The sequence below is a fragment of the Mus musculus genome, chromosome 8, assembly GCF_000001635.26.
Source record: "Mus musculus strain C57BL/6J chromosome 8, GRCm38.p6 C57BL/6J".
NCBI lineage: Eukaryota > Metazoa > Chordata > Mammalia > Rodentia > Muridae > Mus > Mus musculus.
In genome coordinates this window covers 3,360,351-3,384,265 of record NC_000074.6, presented here as the reverse complement: position 1 = coordinate 3,384,265, position 23,915 = coordinate 3,360,351, and the positions used below count along the sequence as shown (strand labels likewise).

At 46.1% G+C, this 23,915-nt stretch overlaps 1 protein-coding gene across 5 annotated transcripts in view; it reads right to left on the bottom strand.

Annotated features, from left to right (window-relative positions):
* The window catches only part of Arhgef18 (rho/rac guanine nucleotide exchange factor (GEF) 18), a 103,264-nt gene that overhangs the window by 72,336 nt on the left and 7,013 nt on the right, over nt 1-23,915 (bottom strand). For 2 of the 5 annotated variants that reach the window (XM_030243210.1, NM_001370668.1), the window contains exons 2-4: nt 19,514-19,638; nt 3,746-4,008; nt 2,286-2,433 (exon numbers count right to left, since the gene is read on the bottom strand). In XM_030243210.1, the coding sequence (XP_030099070.1) occupies nt 2,286-2,433; nt 3,746-4,008; nt 19,514-19,638 (536 nt within the window). Of the gene's footprint in view, nt 1-2,285; nt 2,434-3,745; nt 4,009-19,502; nt 19,639-23,324; nt 23,741-23,915 lie in introns of those variants that run through there. The other 3 variants (XM_030243209.1, XM_030243211.1, XM_030243212.1) reach the window with 3 other exon arrangements.

The following is a 23,915-nucleotide window of genomic DNA, read 5'->3' as shown; positions in this document are numbered from 1 at the left end:
GCTGGGATTGCAAGCGTGCCCCACCACACCTGGCTTTTTAGACATGGGCTCTTGAGATCTAACTCACAGCCTCATTCTTGTAAAGCAGATACTTTTCTGATGGTGCTCTCTCTCCAGCCTCATGATTCTCCTTTGATGGGAACATGGCCCATCTTAGACGCTGGTGCCAGATGTGTCTATGGTCTGTCCTATCTGAACTCAGGTAGGAGTTAAATCTCCATGGTGGGGTATTAAAAGAGTGGAAATCTGACCATCTGAATGTAAACATGAGGCCTTAGGGAGGAGACTAGGGTTGCACTAATGTTGTTCAGGCTGGAGTTCCCCAACTGTAATCTTTTTCTGTGACAGGGTTTCACTCTGTAGCCTTGGCTGCCTGCAACTCACTGTGTAGACCAGGCTGATCTCAAATTCATAGTGATCTTCCTGTCTCTGGCTCCTGAGTGTTGGGATGAGAGTTGTACCCTACCCCTCTGTATCACTGTGCCCATCTAACCTTTAAGGAATGTGTAAGTGTATGCACAGTGCATTTATGTGTTTGTGTGGCTATGTGCACATGTGTGCAGAGGCCAGAGGTCAACACTGAATGTTTACCTCACTCTCCACCTTGTATTTAATTGAATTAGTTAATGTGTGTGTTTTATGTGTGTGGTTACATGTGAAGGTCAATGACTTGGTTCTCTTCTTCTGCCATTGGACTAAGTGGTTGAACTTAGGTTATCTGGTTCGGTGGCAAGTGCCTTTACACACTGAGTCTTCTTACTAGTCCTTCACTCTAGTTTTTGAGATGGAATCTCTCATTGAGTGTCACTGAGTCTGGAGCTCTTCACATGGGTCAGGCCAGCTGGCCAGGGAGCTCCAAGGATTGCTTAGTATCCACTCTCACTGCCCCTTGGTAGGATTACAAGCTTGTATTGCTATGCCAAGCCTTTACTAGGAGCCAGGGATCCAAATTTATGTAGAAGGGCTTTACTGACTGAGCCCTTCTACATAACCCCAGGCAGATTTATCAGAAGTGACAGAGGACTGTGGAGATGGCTCAATCTGTAAAGTGCTATGAGGACACAGGTAAAATAATCTGGACGTGTGGTACATGTTTATAATCTCAGTGCTGGGTGGTAGAGATGGGTAGATTCCTGGGGCTTGCTGGCTAGCCTACTTGGCAATGTTCCCTTCCCCTCCCCTCCCCTCCCCTCCTCTCCTCTCCTCTCCATCTGTTCCATTCCCTTCCTTTCCATTCCCTTTCTTGCTCCTCCTTTCTCCCTCTTCCTCCTCCTCCTTCATCTTTCTCTTCCTCCTCCTTCGTCATCTTTCTCCTCTTTCTTTTTGAGATAGAGCCTTTATTTATTTATTTAGCTTCGATTTTGCACTGTTCTTTGTTTGTTTGTTTGTTTGTTTTTGTTTTTATTCAAGACAGGGTTTCTCTGTGTAGTCCTGGCTGTCCTGGAACTAACTCTGTAGACCAGGCTGGCCTCGAACTCAGAAATCCACCTGCCTCTGCCTCCCAAGTGCTGGGATTAAAGGTGTGTACCACCACTGTCTGGCGAGATAGAGCCTCTTTATATAGCCCTAGCTATCCTAGAACTCACTATGACCAGGCTGGCCTTGAACTCATAGAGCTCTACCTGCCTTTGCATGCCAAGTGCTGAGATTAAAGGCACAAGACATCATGCCCATGCTCAGCTTTCTTAGCAAGTTTTAATCTATCTCAAAAGAAGGTGTATGGCACTGAGAAATTATATCAGAGACCATCCTCTGGTTTCTACACCCTCTCCCCATCCTACATGCTTACACACACACACACACACACACACACACACACACGAGATGATAGAGACTGAAGGAATAGACATAGATACATAGACACTCCTTGTCCATTGCCTTGTGATTCACTGCACCTCTAAGGACCATCCAATAAGAAAGTCATCACCAAATACAACTCTTGACTTAGACTTCTAGACTCATGAACCAAAACAAACCTTTTTTCTTTATAGCACGCCCACCCTGTGGTATTGTATCTCTCTCTCTCTCTCTCTCTCTCTCTCTCTCTCTCTCTCTGTCTCTCTCTCTCTCTCACACACACACACACACACACACACTATGGCACATAGTATCTCAGGACCCAGAGATGCCACAGCCATGGGCCAAATTAGGGAGATCCTTCCTCCATGCTCTCACTATGATCAGTGACTCCTGATAGCCATGGGGTTGGTTCTCCCTTCCATCCACAGCATCGAAGCCCAGAGGGGTGCCTACTGTTCGGATGGACTGGTACAGGTTCTGCCCACCTTGCTTGAGGGTGCTGGTGTCCCACTGACAGGTAAGCATCCTTGGGTCCAAATCTTCTGCCCATTTCCAGACAGATTCAGAGCAAGGCTAGCCAGAGTCCGGGGGAGACAGGCCCCTTTGTCCACCGTGGAGGCATCAAGGCTGAGCCTGGGGGAAGGGCAGATATTGAAACTTTAGTGGTCAGTATACACCTGGCCATGGTCTTAGGCACACAGAGGAAGGAGTGAACTCAGGGGTGTTCCCAGGTCAGGGAGAGGGGTGGGCCACACTGAGGGGTCCAACCCTACCAACGCAATAATAAGTCTCTGTCTTCAGGGAAATCTTCCCCATCTCTTTCTGTGGGAGTTTCCTTTCTTCCTTCTTCTTTTACTTCTTTTCCTTCCTTCCTTCCTTCCTTCCTTCCTTCCTTCCTTCCTTCCTTCCTTCCTTCCTTCCTCCCTCCCTCCCTCCCTCCCTTCCCCCTCTCCCCCCTCCCCCTCTCTCCCTCTCTCCCTCCCTCTTTCCCTCCCTTCCTTCCTTTCCCCAGTTTTCAATATTGAGGGTAAGACCCAGGGCCTTGTGCATGCTAGGCAAGCACTCTACCATTAAGCTACACCTTGAACCCTCTTGAGAGGAGTTGAGGCACACCAGTGGAGGATGGAGATGACTGAGGCCCCTCTACTTTTGTGTGTGCAGGGGGATGAATACTCATTTGTGTTTTGATCACTTTGTAAGTCTGTAGCATGCAGATGGTGGGCAAACTTTGTGTTGACATCCCACTGTTTATAGGACATTATGTATGGGTTTAACACAGTAAGTGGGAAGCAGGTAGTTTCTATGTATACCACACATATGTGTTTGTATGTGTGAGAATCTACACACACACACACACGTTTGTGAGAGTACATATTTGGCTGCTTCTAGCAGCATAGACACCCCAGTGGCTCTATGTTGTGTTTGTGTGTGCAGGACCCTTCACATACATGCTCACGCATGCTTCTTCCCAATTGAAACTTCCCATTTGGAGGGAAGAGGCACCCTCAGAAACTCATGAGAAAGCTCAAGAACTTGAGGTTTTATGAGAAGTTCATATGCAGTTTCTAGGGGAGAAGAGACTCTTTGGTGTAGCTGACTGCAAGCTGTATAGGAAGCCCCAGCCTTGCAGCTTTTGTGAATCAGAGTTGGTATTCATGATGTAAATGCTTTTGAGTTATCTACATCCATGTAAGTAACCCCTCACCCAAACTCCTGTAAGTAAACTCCAATGAAGTTGGTTCACTGGGCTGGACTTGGAAGGGGTAATTTCTTTGGTCTATTACTGGTGCCCTCTCTGGGGTGAAGAGATACTTGTTTGTATATCCTCTGCAAAAGTCACACCGCTGGTTAACAGTCAGGACAGTGGTCTGTCCTGAAACCTGGCTGCAGATTCCCAGATTCCTTCCTTGTGGCACCTGGAAGGTAGACAGTGGTGGGGGCTGACCTTCGACAGCTCCCTGAGCAGCTCCGGGACCTCTCCCAGCTGCGTCTTTGTGGCAGGGCCGAAGCTCCTTCACAGCTTGTGTGGGAGGACTCTCTTCTGGCTTCTTGTCTGTGGGTCTCAGGGTCCATAATCACTTCAGACTGATGGAGGTCAGAAGGGGCCCCTAAGCCTAGATCCCGGAGGTACTCGCTGCCCTGAAGGGCTCCCATATCCAGGCTGAAGTCTTCTGTGCTCTCGCTGAGGTGCCTCAGAAAACCATCTTCCTGTAGGTTGGGAAAAGAGGGTGTTGGTTAAGGGGTAACAGAGGTGAGATCTCCTGGACTCAACTTCCCACTCCTTAACACACAGATGGGCTTATCTACCTCCTGTCCAATGGGAACTCATCTCTCCAGTGGCATGCTGTGGTTTGAGTAAGAAAGGTTTTCAGTCTTTCTTTAGTCCACCATTTCTTCACTATGCTCACGTTTTGGAATGCTAATGTATATTCTGTGCCATTGTATATTGGAAGAATGTGACCTGCTTTTTGGTTTTGATTTTACAGGAGGGTACAGTATCACGAGTTTTAGTAGAGACTTTGGACTTTTAAACAATGTTGAGACTGTGATAGATTATGGAGACTTTTGAAGATGAACTTAATACATGTTGCTGTAAACATGATATAAGTATGGGGAGTGGATTATCGTGGTTAGAATAAGAATACCCCCATAGGGTCATATATTTAAATGGTTAGTCACCAGGGAGGACATTATTTGAAAGGATTAAAAGGATTATGAGGTGTGGCCTTGTTGGCAGGGATGTGTTCTGTGGGGTGGGCTTTGAGATATCTTCTCTTCTCTTCTCTTCTCTTCTCTTCTCTTCTCTTCTCTTCTCTTCTCTTTTTTTTTTGTTTTTGTTTTTGTTTTTGTTTTTCGAGACAGGATTTCTCTGTGTAGCCCTGGCTGTCCTGAAGCTCACTCTGCAGACTAGGCTGACCTTGAATTCAGAAATCCACCTGCCTCTGACTCCCAAGTGCTAGGAGCTGGGATTAAAGGCATGTGCCACCACTTCCTGGCTTTTTTTTTAAAGATTTATTTATTTATTATATATAATACAGTGTATCTGTCTTCAGACACCCCAGAAGAGGGCATCAGATGTCATTATGGATGGTTGTGAGCCACCATGTGGTTTCTGGGATTTGAACTCAGGACCTTCAGAAGAGCAGTCAGTACTCTTAACTGCTGAGCCATCTCTCCAGCCTGGGATTTGAGATTTTAAAACCCCATGACAAGCCTAGAATCAATCTCTCTCTCTCTCTCTCTCTCTCTCTCTCTCTCTCTCTCTCTCTCTCTCTCTCTCTGCCTATAGGTCATGATGTAGCTCTCAGCTACTGCTCCAGCATCTGCCTAAATATTGCCAGGATTACAATGGAGGAAACCTCTGAAATTGTAAATAAGCCTCCAGTTAAATGCTTTCTTTTATAAGAGTTTCCTTGGTCTTGGTTTCTCTTCACAGCAATAGAAGAGTGACTGAGACATATGCCTAGCCTGGGATTCAAGGTTTCACTTTCCCCAAAGGCAGCCATGCTGGATCTCTATGCTTTTTAGTCAGAGTCACAGATGTATGCATAGGCTACATTTCACTCGTGTGTGTGTGTGTGTATGTGTGTGCACTCATGCACTCACACATATGTGTAGGTGTATGTGTGTTTGTGTACTGGTATGTGGAGGAACATTGCATAGTGTATGTGCATGTAAATAAAGGTCAGAGGGTCAACTTTAGTCAGTTTTCCTCAGGGTCTTATCTTGTTGCTGTGATAAAATACTAAATGTCTAACACTATGTGTCTAAATCAAGTTCAGGGAGAGAGTTTATTTGGCTTATAGTCCTAAGGAATGGCATCACCCACAGTCGGTTGAGCCTTTCCTTTTCAGCAAATACGATCAGAGGAAGCCCCTTAGACATGCCCACAGGCTAACCCACTGTAGGCAATCCTTGATGGAGACTTTATTCCCAGATGTGTCTACATTGTGTCAACTCAACAATCAAAAATAACCATTGTAGGTACCATCCACCTTGGTTTTTGAGAAACGGTCTGTCAGGCCTGAAATGCATCCATTTGTCCATGTTAGTTGGACACAGTGATCCATAGGGATCTGTCTGTCTCTCCCCCTCCAACACTGGGATTACCAGCTTGTGCTGCAACTAACTCCAGGCTATTCTGTTTTACGAAGGCTCCTGGTATATGATCTCAGGCCCTGGCGCTTGCATAGCAAGGACTTTACCAACTGAGCCATCTCTGCAGCCCACGTTACATTGTGTTTATTTGTCTTTTAGCTATTGTGAGTCATGGCTGAGGAAAGGCTGGATCACACTCACAGGTGTCTATTTGTGATCTGTGTTCAGTGTTTTGCTTGCTTTGTTTCTCAGTCCAGCTCTGCTGGACTGCTCTGGGTGATGGGAACTCACTAGCCTCAGACTTGCAAACCTCAGGTCTCCTGACTTCTGTACTGCGACTACAGACATGCAGTTTCTCAACTGGCCACCGGCCCCACTTTCAATTATTCTCTCTCTCTCTCTCTCTCTCTCTCTCTCTCTCTCTCTCTCTCTCTCTCTCTCTCTCCATTTATTTGTTTGTTCCTACATCAGAGGACAACTTGTAGAAGTCTGCTCTCTCCTTCTACCATGTGAGTCCTGGAAGTGGAATTCAGGTTGTCAGGGTTTGGTGGCAAGCTCCCTTACCTACTGAGCACTCTTGCTGACCTTCCTTTCAGTTCTTTTATGTGTATACCCAGAGGCAAAATGTCTACATGTCATAGTGGTTCTCTGAGCTTTAAGGGGGTAGCTGAGCACTCTATCATGAAGCTAGCAGTGTGCGTGTGCATGTGTGTGTGTTGACACAGGGTCTGTCACTGAACCTAGAACTTATATTGTTTTGGCTGGTTGGACAGTTAGCCCTGTGATTTCCCTCTGCAAGGGCTGGAGTTAGAGACATACACCACCATGCGTCTTTTTTTTTTTTTTTTTTTTTTTTATGTGGGTCCTGAGGATCTGAATTCTGGGCTTCATATTTGTGAAGCAAGTGCTTTAAAACTGAGCCATCTCCCCAGCCCACTCTTCCTCCCTCTGTTCTTAAATGCCACATCTAGGTTTCATTCAGTCAAACAATCACAGAATGGATGTGGCTGGGCCGGAGTGACCCTGTCCTTGCTCTCCTAAGGCTTTGCTTGCAGTCTTGTTTCAGATCTTGCCTATCCCCTGGATTGCTCCACTCCTGGTCCTGATGCATGGACAACCTCGCGTGGGCTTCCATCTCTCACTGCTGCTTCCCCATAAGGTTTCCTTGTATCTCTGCTTTTCATCTCCCCATAAATATAAACATGTCAGGATGAGCTCTGGGCTGGTGCTGGGCTCCCGCCTTTTCCAGTGTCTGGCCTCTCTCATCACAGGCAGAGGTGGGAGCCAGGCCAGAGCTTGGAAGGAGGGTTCTGGGAATCGAAAGCACAGCCTGTCCCAGCTCCTAGCCAGCAGGCACGCTGGAAGGAGGGAAAGCCCGGCCTCTCCTTTGCTGGAAGCTTGAACTTTTTCAGACTCATTTCCCTGGGCGAGAAAAGAGGGAACCCGTCCGCTGGGGGCCTTCCCAGAGATCTAGGTAAACACTGTCCCAGGCCTGACACCCTGCAAGCAGATCTAAGAAATCTCTGCTCCTGCTCCACAGACTCAGGGAGCCTTGGGCTGGCCCCAGCCCCCACGAAATTTCTGCTGAGTTCAAAGTAGAGACATCCCAAGCTTCCTCTTGGGCTACCACATGCGGTCTCATAATACACTTTATTTTTTGCAGTGCTGGGGCTGGGGGTGGGGAGACCCAAACCCTTGAGCATGCTAGGCAAATCTTCTATGACTGAGTCACACCCCCATCCCTTCATAGGGAACTCTAGGGAGTGACCCCACCTCTGAGAAACACCTCCAATTCTTGGGTGTTGTTTGAAGACAGGCTTTACTATGTGGTACAGACTACCTTCAAATGTAATTAGTTACTTATTTCACTAGCTCTTAGGAAGAGAGAGCTCACTGAAGACCATACAACTTCAACTGCACAGTGTCTCTATTTCTATTTTGCCATGGAACAAAGTATCTTAGTTTCAAACAAACAGCAAACAATCAAGGCAGATTTGTAAACCCAAAGCCTGCAGGCCCCCCCTCCCCCCCAAAAAAAGTTGAGCCCTGACGTAATAAATGCAGGTGGAAAATTCCACATGTGACAGATGACAATCAAAATGCAGTGATCAGGCACCAGAAAAATGGTTCAGCAGATCAAAGCATTTGCTTCCTTAGCCCAACGACATGAGTTCAATCCCTGAGAACCACAAGTGCAGCAGCACTGGAGCAAAATGAATAAAAAATACCATGAAAAAATTTAAAGAGCAAAACAAAACAGGTTGGATATATCAGCAGTGAAAAGCAAGCATTGCTGTTGTAGAAGGTGATTCTGTTCTCATCACCCCTATGGCCCATATGCACATATGGAATATAACTGCACATAATGTACAATAGCCAGTGACTTCAGCTCCAGGTGATCTCTTGCCCCCTGCTGGCCTCTGTGGTCACTGCACTCATGTGCACAAACTTCTACATAAATAGGCTTAATTTAAAAGTACCCTCTCACCCCATGCCACACACCCACAACACAAACAAATACAGAGATAAAGAGTAGCATATGAAATACCTTTAGGCCATGTGTATTAAGTATACATGAAACATCAGTGAATCTAATGTTCAGACAGGGTTTCATTCCCAAATTATCTTATTAGGTTTACACAAATATTCCCAAACTGGAAAAGTCCAAAATCGGGGCTGGGGAGACAGCCTGGTAGGTAAATTGCTCTCCCAACAAGGATGAGAACCTAATTTGATTCCCAACAGTCACATAAAAGTCACAATGTGGTGGCTCCTTCTGTAACTTCATTGACTGGGGAGGGCAGGGATAAGAGGTAACCATCAAGTTCCCCGAATACATGAACTTCAGCTCCAGTGACAGACCCTGTCTCAAAAAGTAAGATGGAGAAAATTGAGAAGTATCCTCAGCTCTGACCTCTGGCATGGACGCACATCCACACATACCCAGACATGTTTATACAGATGTAAAATCAAGCCAGGTGAGGTAGCTCATATGAGACTATGTATCAGCCAAACCACACATATACACAGTTCTGTCTGGTGGTACATGCCTAAAATCTCAGCACCAGAGAGGTGCAGGAAGATTAGTATTTCAAGGTCATCTTTGGTTAGTTAGTGAGTTTGAGACAGCCTGGGCTACAGGAGACCCTCCCTGCCTTATAGAAACAAGCACACAGGGCAGTTGGGAGAAGGCACAGTGTAAGAACCAGAGTTCAGACTCTCAGAATCCATCTGAAAGCAGGATAGGTGGGTGGGGCAGCCCCACTATAATCCAAGTGTATGGGAGGCAGAGACAGGAAATCCCCAGAGCAAGATGGTTAGCTCCAGGTTCAATGAGATATCCTGCCTCAATGTATAAGGTTTGAGTGATTGAGAAAGACATCCACCATCAAACTTGGACTTACATCTGTGAACACATGCATACCCCAATACACACCCCCCAACACACTCCCCAACACACACACACACACCAACACACACACACATACCAACACACATATACACACCAACACACACCAACACACACATACACACACATACCAACACACATACACACACCAACACACACCAACACACACATACACAGCAACACACAAATACACAGCAACACACACACACACACACACACACACACACACAAACAAATAAAGAAAACTAAACCCAACCATTTTTGGGTAGGGCACTTAGCCTGTTTTGTTTTGGCGCTGGGGATTGAATTGGAGTGTGGCCTGCTAGTGCATACTCTACCACTGACCTACATCCCAACACTCATTTGTTACTTTTCAGTTCTTCTAAGATAGGTGTGTACATTTGCAGCAGATGTTCAGATTGTCTTCATGTGTGTCCCTTAACAATTGGAGCGAGGGTTGTCTCTGACTCTGTTGCTTGCTATTGGAGTTCCTACCCTAACTGGACTGCCTGGTTGGGCCTCAGTGGGAGAGGATGTGCCTAGTTCTGCTGGGACTAGATTTCCCAGGTCAGGGTGGTACCCAAGAAACGCTCCCATTCTCTGAGGGGGAGAGGAGCCGGTAATGGGGGGAGGGATTTGTAAGGGTGAGACTGGGAGGAGAAGAGGAAGAGGGGCTGTGATTGGGATGTACAGTGAATGAATAAATAAATTATTGAAAAAATATGTTTATGATGGGTAGATTTTTAATTTTTACATGACTTTTTCATTTTCAATGCTTGTGAAGTATGTATTTATTTTTATTCTTTTTTTACTTTAATTATTTTTATTTATTCACTTTGCATCCCATTCACTGCCCCCCTCCCAGTCACCCCCTCCCTCAGTCCTTCCCCTTATCCCCTTCTCCTCTGAGCAGATGGGGTCTCCTCCCACCCTGGCACATCAAATCTCTGCAGGGCTAGGCACATCCTCTCCCATTGAGGCCAGACAAGGCATCCTAGTTAGACAAACATATCCCACAGACAGGCAACAGCTTTTGGGGTAGTCTTTGCTCCAGTTGCTTGGGATCCACATGAAAACCAAGCTGCACATCTGCTATGAATGTGTGGAGAGGCCTAGGTCTAGCCCATGTATGCATTTTGGTTTGTGGTTCAGTCTTTGAGAGTGCCCAAGGGCTAGTTGACTCTGTTGGTCTTTCTGTGGTGTTCCTATTCCTTTCAGGGCCTGCAACCCTTCCCCCTATTCTTCCACTAGAGTCCCCAGGCTTGTGATGATTAGTTTTAATTGTCAACCTGACAACACAGAATCACCTGGGAAGAAAGCTTCGGTGAGGAATTGGGTTGGTTTGCGGGCATATCAGTGGCGATTGTCTTAAGTTAATTGGCAATTCACTGTGGATGGCACTGTTCTCTAGGCAGACTGGATAAATTTAAATGAGGACAAAGAGGAAAACAAATGTCCTGGTTAGTTTCTATTGTCAATTTGGCAAAACCTAGAGTCACCTAAGAATAGGGAGCTTCAATTGAGGAATCGCCCAGATCAGATTGGCCTGCAGTCATACTTGTGAGAGATTGTTTTGACTGATGATTGGTATGGGAGGGCCCATCCCACTGTGGGTAGCACCACCCCTAGGCACATGGGCCTGATTTGTGCAAGCAATCGAGCTGAGCATGAGACAGAAAGCAAACCAGTAAGCAGCATTCCTCCATAGTCTCTGCTTCAGCTCCTGCTTGAGTTTCTGCATTTTCTTCCTTCACTGATGAGAACTAAACTGGAATTGTAAGATGAGATAAGTGCTCTCCTCTCCAAATTGTTCTTGGTCATGGTGTTTGTCACAGCAATAGGAACTGAACTGAAACAGTAAGTGAGCGTGCATGATCTTGACTGTGGATATAATAGAATGAGCTCTTTGAAGTTCCTGCTTTGACTTCCCTGCAGTGATGGACTGTAACACACACAATTATAAACTAATACAATCCTCTTTCTATTCTACACTGATTTTGGTAAAGCTTTTTTTTTTTATCATGGCAATAGAAATGAAATTATAATACAGGGTCTCTTGCTAGGTTGACTTTGAACTTATGATCCTCAGACACGCGAGCAGCAGTGAGGTCAGGCCTGTGCCCCTAGGCCCAGCAAAGGATACTGAACTTGTCATAAAGCACATGGTATGAGAAGGGATGGCTCATAGAAGGACTACAGTCAGTGTCCACATCAAATGCTGACTATTTATTTAGTGAGCTGAGTATTTCTCCCAGTACCGAATGGAATCTAGGGTCTTGAGCAGGCTCGGTAAGTGCTCTGACATGGAGTTACAGCCAACTACCTGCAAAGGCTTCTGTTAGTTTAACCTTGGACATGATCTTTTTGTTTTTCATTAAATATTTTTAGCATTGCATTTTATTTATTTATTTGTGTGTGTGTGTGTGTGTGTGGTGTATGTGTGGTGTGTGTGTTTGCGTGTGTGTGACATATGTGTATATGTGTGGTGGGGTGTGCCTATCTCTTTTGGCCTAGAGGAGGATGATAGAGGTGCATACGACCTGGATTTAAACTCAGGTCTTCCTGCTTGAGCATCAAGCTATTGGGGATTGGTCCTAATGCTTTGAATTAATCCAGGAATCCGCGCATCCAAATGCTGAAGGTCCTTTTCCCCAGTTGGTTTTTGTTAGATCAATAAAGAGCCAACGGCCAGTGGTTGGGCAGGTAGACTGAGGTGGGACCATTAGATTTGCATAGGCTAGAAACTGGGAGAAAGGAATGGAGGGAGACCGCTATGTCAAAGAGGAGGATGGAACAGATGTAGAGCTGCAGAAGAAAATTCATCCAAAATGTAGTTGGAAAGGGAAAGCAGCTGTAGACCAGAACCAAGTCCTCTGGTCACAACACATGTCTATGCATACATACATACATACATACATACATACATGAACACACACACACACAAATAAATAAATAAAAGGCTAAAGATATTTCATTTTACTTTCCCTGTAAAGGGAAAGGGGCTGCTCAGAAGGTAATTGGGCAGCCAAGATAAAACAGATTCCGAACGTGTTGAGTCCGGAGTACTGGAGGGGTGTATGCTAGCCCGGTGGAGGATTAGAACTGCCCAGCCTTTGAGCTAGTCAAGGCATATTTAAAATTAACTGGTACATGTGCGTGTGCATGTACATGTGAGTGTATGCTGTGTGTATCTGTCTGTCTGCCTTTTGTGAATCCAGACAGCTCTAGGACAGGTGCACACATGTGACTCATTGGGAGCACTAAGGGGTTTAGCTAAATTTACCGCTATATACTGCTATCTCTCTGGCCTCAACCATGGAGAAATCTTAAGATTTCAGCGCCTCAGTGTGAAATGTGCATACTATGGCCACCTCACATAATTATTATGGGTGAGGATGTTTGGAAATGCAAAGACTTTTGCACATTGCAAATCCTCACTCTGTATTAGAAAATATGACTGTTTTTATATTTCAAGTTTTAATTTAATTAAAGTGATTTTTGTTTAAAAAATTTAAAAATATTTTATGTGTATAGATATTTTGTCTTGTGCGGGTGGAGGCCAGAAGAGGGCATACAATCCTGTGGAACTGGAGTTATAGATAGTTGTTAGTCACCATGCCATGTAGGTGCTAGGAATTGAACTTGTATACTTTGGAGGAACAGCCTTAACCACTGAGACATTTATTCAGCTTTGTTTTTTTTTTTTTTTTTTTTTTTTTGAGACAAGAGCTCACTAAGTAGCCCAGTGTGGCCTCAAACTCTTTATCCTCTTACTTCAGCTTCCCAAGTGTTGGGATTGAGAGGTATGCGCCACCACACTCAGTCCTACTTCAGGCGTTAAAACCCTTGTTTATCTGTCAGAGAGAGACCCTAGCTCAACAGCTAAGGTTGTCTTCTGGTCTCCACATGCAGGTACACACACACACACACACACACACACACAGAGAGAGAGCAAGAGCAAGAGCAAGAGCGAGAGCGAGAGAGTGAGAGAGAGAGTGAGAGAGAGAGAGAGAGAGAGAGAGAGCATGTGAAAGGAAGAAAGGCTATTCTAGTTGCAGAACAAATGGTTTGGAAGGGACTAAGATAAAAGCAGACAGGCCCAGAAAGACACTGGCAGCAGAGAGATCACCTGTTAACATCATTGTGTTTGCTTTCCTAGAACCTTGGGTTACAGCTGAAGACATAGGGAGACATGTGTGCTTTTCTGAGTTCAGTGTTTATGATACTAGGTGTCTGATGTGAGAGAAGGCGGTAAGAAAAACATCCAGGTCTCTGACTTTGGGGACTGATTATATATGATCAAGATAATGACAGTGAGAAGATGGCATATGTGTAAGAACACTTGCTGATCAAGTATCAGGACCTGAGTTCAAATCCCTAGCACACATGTAAAAAGCTATGCATGGTATATCTGCAATCCCAGTGCTACTGGGATGGAGAAAGGAGGCTTGCTTAGGCTTGCTGGCTGCCAGCTTAGCTGTGGGTTCAGTAAGAGACCTTGTCTTGAGGGAACAAGTCAGAGAATATAGAACAGAACATGGATTGTCCTCCTCTGGCTTTCTTAGGCATCCACATATATGCACACACACCACATACATCTGACTTCTTTATATACCCATACAGACATGCATATATACGATATACATTCCACAGATACCACACACACACACACACACACACACACACACACACACACACACACACCAGATAAGGGTGGATGCAGGCAGGAAGAAAGAAAAATTCTTTGGGGGTAGTCAGAGCCTCATCCTAGCCTCCCAAAGCTGAGTGCTTATCTGTGCCCTATATTTTCTCTACTACCATGCCATCTATCCCAATGTTCATGTCCCAGAGTTCTTACATTGAGAGTCCTAGCTCCTGCAGGGTCCAGAACTATATTCCAGTCTTGGTACCATCCGAATTCCTTCCAGTCTCTGTGGCACATGGGCTAATTCTTGGGTCTCTTTGTCCCCTTTATATAAATGAAGGGAGGGAGTAACACATGACTGTATTGCTTGGTCATAACACTGTCCTAGCTTCATTTCTGTTGCTGGGATAAAACATCTCAACCAAAAGCAACTTAGGGGAGAAAGAGTTTGTTTTAGCTCACATCTCCAGGTTAGAGTCCATCACAGCCCAGCCACAGTGGCATGGCCCCACAGTTGTGGGAGCAGAGGGGAATGCTTGCTTGCTTACTTGCTGCTAGCACGATTTCTTCACTTGTATACAGACCAAAACCCAAGGGAACAGTGCCACCAGTAGTGGACTGGGTCTTCTCACACCAATTAATGTAATTTACTTACTTCCCACACAGGGTTTTCATGTGTAGCCCTGAGTATCCCGGAACTCACTCTGTAGTTAATTCCAGGCTGGCTGGGAACTCAGAGATTTGCCTGTCTCTGCCTCCTGAGGACTGGGAGAATAAGGTGTGTGTGTGTGCATGTGGGTGTGTGCCTGTGTATGCATGTGTGTGTGCATGCTGTGGGTGGGTGAGTGTACCATGGAAGACAGAAGAAGGCATTAGGTTCTCTGGGGCTGTAGTTACAGGCCATTGGGAGCTGCAGAATGTGAGCACTAGAACTGAATTCAAGTTCTATGCAGAAGCAGGAAGATCTCTTAACCATTAAGCCATCTCTGCAGTCCCATAGGTTAATAAAATTGAGACAGTTCCTCCATAGACATGCCCATGGGTCAACCAGATACAGGCACTTGTACTGAGATTCTTCCCAGGAGATTCTAGGTTGGGCCAAGTTGACCATTACAGCTAGCCTTCACACAGATCTTCTTAGTTTAGAAGAGATTGCCAAATGCCAATTGTGCTAGGTAGTATTAACTATCAACTTGATGGTTCAGAATCATCTGAGAGGTGGGGCTCTGAAAATGCCTGTGAGGAATTATCATTGTTTGTTTTTCTTTTTTAAGAATTGATTTTTATTGTTGGAGGATTTCATACCTGTAGATGACGTGTTTTGATCAAGTCTGCTCTGCATTCCGTTCCCTCCAGTTCTTCCCCTATCTCCACCACTATTTTTCTCTTCCAACTGAATGTGTCCCCCACTCTCCCCAGACTGAGTCCTCTTACCATGTTGTATGTTTAGGGGTGTGGGACCATTGACTGAACTATGCATCACTGAAAAAATGAGCTGACTCTCCTTTCCCCTGGAGCCATCATCAGCTAGGTGTGGGACTTTGTGAGCCCTCCACAATTCATGCTGGGATTTTGCCTGGCTTCATCTTGTGTGGGTCTTGTGCTACTGTGAGTTCATGTGTGCAACAGCCCTGACATGTTAGGCAGATACTGTTTTGTTGTAGGCATTCATTATTTCTGATTCTTACAATCTTTCAGGCTGTCCTTGAGGCTCAGAAAGGGTGCGTGTGATGTGAATGGATTATTGTAGTTGGGTTACTTGAGATGGGGAGAAACCCATCTTAATTGTGGTTGGGACTGTTCCCAGATTCCAGACTGTATAGCTGGAGAAGGGTTAAACACTAGCCCTTGTTTCTCCCTAGTTCTGAGTGCAGCTGCTTCAAGCTTCTGCTGTCCTGACTGCTCTGCCATTATGGAATGTGCTCCTGAACTGTGAGCCATAGTAAACCTTCTCCTCCTTAAGTTGTTTTCATTAAACTATTTCATCACAGCAAGAGGAAATGAAACTAAGATGAACACCCAGTGCCCGGTACTGGGGGAAGAAGTACACCAGCTGTTGGTCCTATGGCTGAGTTGTATCCTTCTAGAAAAAAACCCACATATATTGGCAGCTGAGGTAGTGACAAACAGCTTTAGAGCCACTGTGGCTTGGATTTGGTTAATCTCCATAGGGATTATCTATTAGAAACTTGGTTCCCAGGGTGGCACCTCTGGGTGGGGGTTGAGCCTTTAATATATAAGGCCTGTGCCAAGCACTAGGGAGGAAGATCCAGGCAGACATGTAGACAAGTCCAGCCTAGTCTAGACAGTGAGTGTCAATCTAGCCAAGGATACCCAGTGAGTCCCTGCTTTAAGAAAGAAAAAAAAATAAGTGCCTTACTTGATGGTCATTGGGATAATTGTGAATGTGCCTTAGGAAGGGACCATGGAACTCCAAGCTTTCTGGCTCCCATTGTGTGTGTGTGCGTGTGTGTGTGTAGATGCATGTATGTGTATAAAGGTGTAGGTACATCTCTGTGTGAAGGTGTAGGTGCATGGATGTGTAAAGGTGTGAGTACATGTGTAAACATGTGTATGTGGAAGCCAGAGGACTGTGGTGCAGAGGACCATGCCACCAGACAGAAAACTTGCAGGTTGACAAATCCAAGTAATTTTCATATCTGAGAACTGGTAGGTTTTAATCTACTCCCGACCAGATTCTTGTCCTGGAACATGTGACCACAATATCCCATGGAGAGGACTGTGACAATGAGTTACATAGGAGCAATACCTGAAGCCCCTCCACATGCAGATGAGGCATCCCTAACATCTTGGATCAAGCTCATAGAAAGCATCTGCTTTTAGACCCCAACCTACTCTAAAATGTATATAAGACCCTACCCACAAGGAATAAAATACATGAGTTATTTCATCCAAGACCGTCTGAGAGTGTCTGTCTTATAGAGCTGCAACACCTTGGGGAAGAGAATTCTCTCCCAAAGCTGTTGTTGCTGGGAGCTGCTCCAGCCTAAGGCAGTCTTGGCTCTGAGCCACAGCCCCTGTGCCAATTCAGCCTGTTGTGGCAATAGCTCCTGGCTGCCTTCCTTGCTCTTGCTCCCCCCACCCCCCTCCAGAAAGCCACAACTCTTTGGCTGCTCTGGCCCCACAGGTAGATCCCTACGGATAGCACCTGGAATGCAGACCATCGGCGGAGGACAACCTGGGATTCAGGGCCTCACGAGCTTTACTTTGGTTATTTTGGGGCAAGGTATCTCACTGGCCACAGCTCAGCAAGTAGCCTAGTTTAGCCAAGGAGACTCAAAGTCCACTTATCTCTACCTCCCTAAAGTTCCAATGTTAGGATAGTCTCACCCCACCTGCTCTGTGCCATGGTATATGACCCATGTGTTAAGGTCAGAGGGCAACTTGTGGGAGTCTATTCTCTCCTTCCACTTTGTCCTGGGGATTGAACCCTGGTCATTGGGCTGGTGATACGAGCCTTTATCTTCACATAAATTAGGTGTGTGTGTGTGTTGTGTATATTTGTGTATAAGTTTGCCATGGCACACGTGTAGAAATCAGAGGACAACTTGCAGGAGTCAGTTCTCTTCTACCATGTGGGTCCTGAGGATCAAACTTAGGTCATCAGATTTGGCAGAAAGCACCTTATCCACTGAACTATGTCACTGGCTCAGACTGATCTCCCTCCCTCCCTCCCTCCCTCCCTCCCTCCCTCCCTCCCTCCCTCCCTCCCTTCTTCCCTTTTTACCTCTCTGGTTTCCTACTTTGAGATACAAGTTTTCCTTCCCACACAAGTCCTGATAAGATTGATGATACGACTTGCTATAGTCTAAATGTGAGTACTGTATGGCAGAGGTCTGGGTGCTAACAGTTTGATTCTCATGGTGGTGCTCTTTAGTGGTGGAAGTTTTAATACAAGGGATTGGTAGGAGGTCTTTAGGTCATTGTGGGGATGCTCTAAGAATTGTGTGGCCTTACATCAAATTCTTTTTCTGTTTTTGGCTCATTCATGAGTCTAGTGGTTTGTTTGCACCCCTAGCATTGGGACTGCTTGATGTTGAATTGAAACATCTAGAACCATGAGCCAAAATAGTCTTTGTTAATAAGCGTTTCTATTTCAGGAATTTCATCATAATTATAGACAGCTAATAAAATACCTTATCAATGAGTGGCAGAAACTCAGATATTTTGTTTTGTTTTGGGTAAGAATTATTATATATATGTAATATATATATAATATAACACACACACATACACACATATTTCACATTTCAATTTGTATGAGTTCTTTGGAAATTTTTCAATCATATTTATTGCCTTTCTTCAACTTCTTTCAGATCTACCTTCCTTCCCTACCCACCTGAGTTGGTATCCTTTCACCAAGCAGAGAAGGTCTGGAGTGAGTCAACTGTTGACAAAGGCAAGAGTGACAAAGGGAACACTGACAAAGGCAAGAGTGACAAAGGCAACAGAGACAAAGGTAAGAGTGACAAAGGCAACAGTGACAAAGGCCACAGTGACAAAGGCCACAGTGACAAAGGCAACACTGACACAGGCAAGAGTGAAAAAGGCAACACTGACACAGGCAAGAGTGACAAGGCCCCAGCTCTTCTGATTCATAGGATTGGCACAGCCTTTCTTGGCGTGGGGGGTGGCAAGGAAGGATTTTAACAGGATGTGCAGAAAATGTCCACCCAATTTTCTCTCCTGGATGCCTATGGCCTGAAGTCTGCTCCCCTACAGGACTCTTCCTACTGAGATTAGCTAACTCTGTCTTCCCGATTCAACTGTATACTCTAAATTCTGCCTCTTGTGTATCTGTGCATATTAGCACTGCCCCCTTGTCCAGCTGAATGCAATAAACCCTCTATATAATAAACATATATAACTCTATATAATAAACATGCTGAACTTGGGAATGGGTACAGTTGTTTCTCTAGCCAAGAGCCCAGAACTCTTGATCCCGACTCTTCTGCTCCCTACACTAGCTGGTGAGTTCTGAGTGAGTGAGAGATTCTATGTCGGAAAACAACATAGATGACATCCAAGTACTGCTAGCTGAGGCTGCCCTCTGCTTACATGCACACACATACACATATGTACAGAAGAAGTGTGCTTTTTAAAAATTCCAAGAGCTTCCCTTTATAGTGTAGCTGAGTCAAGGCTTAGGTATTTTGTTATATTAATGGAAAATGGACTAATATATCATCTCAGACAAACACTATTAAAATTAACTCTCCTGAGGGACTCAACAGTCACTATTTGTCTGTCTGTCCCTGCAGATCTGGAATGGAATTGTATTCATGATGATACTCCTTGGTGTCTTTCCTCTTAGGATTATTCTCCTGTATATCTTACTCCTATCCTAGTACTAGTTTTCTCAAGAAGAATGCTGGGAGTTGTCATGAGAGCCATTGTTAAGACCTCATCCCTAGCCAAGCCCAAGTGGGCTCTGTGAAATAATGTCTCTCAAGCACCAAGCAAACCTTGGCACTGAACAAAGTGTAGTTGCTACCAGCATGGATATCATCTCCTGCCCATCTCACCCACCTAATACCTGCCTGCTCATCTTCCACAGTTGAGAAGAAATCTGGATTCTCAGGTTTCCTGGGTCCACAGCTACCCTTGGTGGTTGAGGCTGCAGCTGCAGAGTCCAGGGGCTGGGCATATGGCTTGGGCTCAGAGCCTGTACAGAAAGGAGGAATAAAGGGATCAGGACTTCCTCCTGGACAGGGGAAGCTAGGACTTGACTCTGTACCTGTCACTGCTTGCCCTGGACAACAGTGTGGTGGTTAATATTGACTGTCAACTCGACAGGATCTAGAATCAGCTGGAAGACAAGCTTCTAGGCATGCCTGGGAGGGATGCTCTCGACTAGGTTCACCGAGGCAGGATGACCTGTTCACTCTGGGTGGCACCATTCAAAACTGTGGCCCTTGACTAATGAAAGTGAGCCAAGCACCAGCGTTCAATGCCCTCTGCTTCCTGATTGTAGTTGCAATGCAGTCAGCTGCTTCAAGACCCTGCCAATATGCTTTCCCCACCATGATGGATGGCACCCCTAAGCTGAGCCAGAATAAACTCTCTCTCTTTTCTTTCTTTCTTTCTTTCTTTCTTTCTTTCTTTCTTTCTTTCTTTCTTTCTTTCTTTCCTTCTCTCTCTCTCTCTCTCTCTCTCTCTCTCTCTCTCTCTCCTTTCTCTCTTTCTTCCTTATAAAATAAAAGAATTTATTTGGGGGCTTACAGTCCCAGAGGGTTGGAGTCTTTGACCATTATGGTGGGAGCATGGCATGATGCTGGGGCAGTAGCTGAGAGCTTACATCCTTGTCTACAAGCACAAGGTAGAGGGGGGACAGATACAGAAAGAAAGACAGACAGACAGACAGAGAGAGAGAGAGAGAGAGAGAGAGAGAGAGATAGAAGGGTATGTGGATGATTGAATAGATGGAAGATTGTAGGATGGTTGATTTGACAGGTTGATGGCTAAATGACTTATGGATGAGAAGTAGGTAGTTAAATGTATGGATGAATGGATATTGATTGATGGTTGGTTGAATAGATGGATAGATGATTAGGAGATTGGGTGGGTGATTGGGTAGGAGGTGGATGGATTTTGGACTGGCTAGACTGTAGGTTTGGCTGGGTGACTAGTCAGATAGAAGATGTAGAGTTACATGAGTGAATGGGTGGATGGCAGATAGTTATCTATTGGAATGGTTCTATAGTTACATGACAGTTTGTATGGAAGAAAGAAAGAATAGATATAAGGATGGCTGGGCGGATGAATCAGAGGAAGGATAGAAATATAGGACAGTTAGCTAGTTTACTGGCTAGATCCCAGGCTGGATGGTTGGGTGGAGGGCTGCAAGGGAGAATGCTCGGATGGATGGGTAGACCGGTGGGTGGGTGGGGAGATTAGCTAGATGGAGAGATGCACATTCAGGTAATCTGCAGGGCTGGAGTCTTACAGATGCAAGTGGGCAGAACTGAGGCTGAGAGGCCAGAGAGAAAGGGACCACAGGGCAGATATAGACCACTGCATCGTCACTGACTGCAAAGGAACTTAAAAATTATGAGCAGAAGGTGGTACTATAGTAGCAGCTGAGGGAAGAGAATAGAGAGCCCCTCTGCCCTGGGCATGGGGGCATAGCAGGTCTCAGTCATCTCTCACATTGTGCCTGGCTCTGTAGTCTAGCCTCGTTATTTCCCCAGAGGGTCCTATGAGGGACTCAGAGAGTCAGTTACTGAATCTTAAAGGAGCATGGGAAAGCCCTTCTTGGTGTTGAGGGAAGTGCATTTGTTCCCTAAATATGAGGACCGGAGTGCCCAGCATCTGTGTAAAAAGCCACATGAGGCCATGAATACTTGCAATCCTATTGCTTTGAGGGTAGAGACAGGTGAGCAGAGGCCCATGCATGCCTTTCTCTCTCTCTCTCTCTCTCTCTCTCTCTCTCTCACACACACACACACACACACACACACACACACACACACTCACATATTGTCTTTTCCCCCAGTGCTTTAGGACTAATGACAAGAGAATCAAAGGTAAAGGAGTCACCTAACAAAGCTAGACAGCTAGACGAGGCAAGGCCTGCACAGGGAAAGGGACTCAGGATCCTTGGCTTTTCTCTAATGAGCTAGGTTCAGACTGAGAGCAGCATCACCCGCCCCCACCAGCCCCTGTGGCCTCAGCCATAAAAGGGTGTAAGAGTCACTGTCAGCGCTTACAGTTCACTCCCCCACCTGCTGCTGGCCTACAAATCATCATCTCAACCTGCTTGAACCCAAAAACAAGGCGTGCTGGATGGCTAGGATCCAAGACCCAGGCGGCAGGAGGACACCTTAGGGATCCATGCCCTGTGAGCTAACTCTCCCAGGCTGCCACTACAGATGGATTTAGTACCCTCCACTGGCTCTGGGAGACATCCCATGTGGGCATCTCTGCTTAACGATAGAACCCATCACAAAAGCGGCTCCAGAACTGAATTGGTTTCAAATTCCAGTTCCTTGTATGTGCTGGCTGTGTGAGCAGGCTGCTCAGCCTCTCTGAGCCCAGCCTCAGTGAAGGTCAACAGTGGGCAGTAAGTCCATCTTGATGACTGTTCTTTAACTGCACCCCAGTTCCCAGGCCACCTCTCTCTCTCCAGCCCCAGCCATAGACTCTGGGTCTTCCGGTCTCAGCACAAAGAGAGTGTGTGAATCAGATGACCTGGTGGTACTCTCAGGTACACCGTTCCCTTCATCACAGAAACAATGATATTCTGAACAGGGAAACATACGATATCTGCAGGTGGCTGGGATAGATAGAGGTCTGACCAGCAGTTATGGGAAGATGGAGGCATAGAGGGCCAGAAAACCAAGGGTGCCATGCTCAGTTCAGGGCAGGAGGATCAGGAATTCAAGGTCATCCTTGACCACATAGTGAATTTGAGGCCAGCCTAGGGTTTGTGAGATGCTCTCTCAAGAGGGAGGGAGGGAGGGAGGGAGGGAGGGAGAAAGGGAGGGAGGGAGGGAGATAGGGAGGGAGGGAGGGAGATAGGGAGGGAACAGAACATGGTCTCATCCTAAGGAGTGCTCATGCAAGCCACAGGGAATGTAATCTAAGAATCCAATCCCTACATAGTTAAACCAAGGCCCCCGTTACCCTAGAAAGAACATGAACCAGTGTGTGTGTGTGTGTGTGTGTGTGTGTGTGTGCTTGCATAAGTGTGCACGCTTGAGAGAGGTGCATGCTTCAGAATTTAAAATCTCCTTTTCTCTTTCTTTTTTGAGACATAATCTCATGGAGTCCCTGCTGACCTTGAATTCAACTATGTAGCCAAGGATGACCTTAAACTTTTGATCCTTCTGCCTCCACCTCCTGAGTGCTAGCATGACGGCCAAGTCACAGCATACTGGGGTGGGACCTCACGAAAGCTAGGCAAGCACCCTACTGACTACGTCCCTCACCCCCTCCAATCTCCCCATTTCAATTGTCTGCCTTGGATGGTTTACTCGTCCTGTCACCATTCCAGGAGCCAACGATGCTAGGGACCCATGCTCAGTTACCAAGCTCCCGAAGGGAGCTCACCAGCTGGTGATGTGGTGGATTTTCCTACTGTAAATTTCTCACAGAGCCTTGGGGAAACGTTTTCTCTGAGAAAAAAAAAGGAGCCCCAATGTTCATTAAGGTCCTTGGTGCTCTGGGAAAAATTGGCAGTTATAGTCTCTGAGGTTGACTTGGGCAAAGCCTGTCAATCAGCTAAGAAAAAAAACAAACAAACAAACAAACAAACAAAAAAACCAAGCAAAAACAAACCTCCCGTGCGGACGATTAGCCAGTGCTTTAGGGGTGTCTGACTGGGTGGCGGTCCACTGCTTGCCTCCTTACCTCGCTTAAATGCCCATCTCTTCAGCCACAGCTTGGAGAGAGCCGGCCAGGAGTGGTTGAGCACCGAGTCAGCCATGGGTACCTCATGCATGTGAGGAGGGTGCAGATCGGCCCCAGGGAGCAGAAGCTTAGACTGGGGATCCCTGCCAGCAAGGGGGGGGGGGAGGGCGGAGACTGCCTTCAAGGCCTGCCAGAGACATCAGCTTACGGGAGCCTGGGTTGGAGGAGGAGAGCTAGACATTGTAACAGTGGAGAGGGGCAGATCCTGGGGCTACAGGCAAAGCAGGGCTCAGCGCCTCCAGGTCTCCTTCAGTCCAGACCCAGGGGGCCACTCACTCTGGCCCAACAAGACACTCCTGAGAGACAACAAGCCCACCCTGCATCTGAGGGGAGCTTGGTTATGTCTGTCAGTCTGCCTCTCTGTGTATTTCTGTGCTCATTGTGTGTTTGACAGGGCAATTATCTATTTACATAGAAAATGTGAAAATTCTCTATTACACACACACACATACACATGATTTTGTGACTGTATGACTCTGGTATATGGTGTACATGTGTGCTTGAATATGCACTTGAAGGTCAGAGTCAATC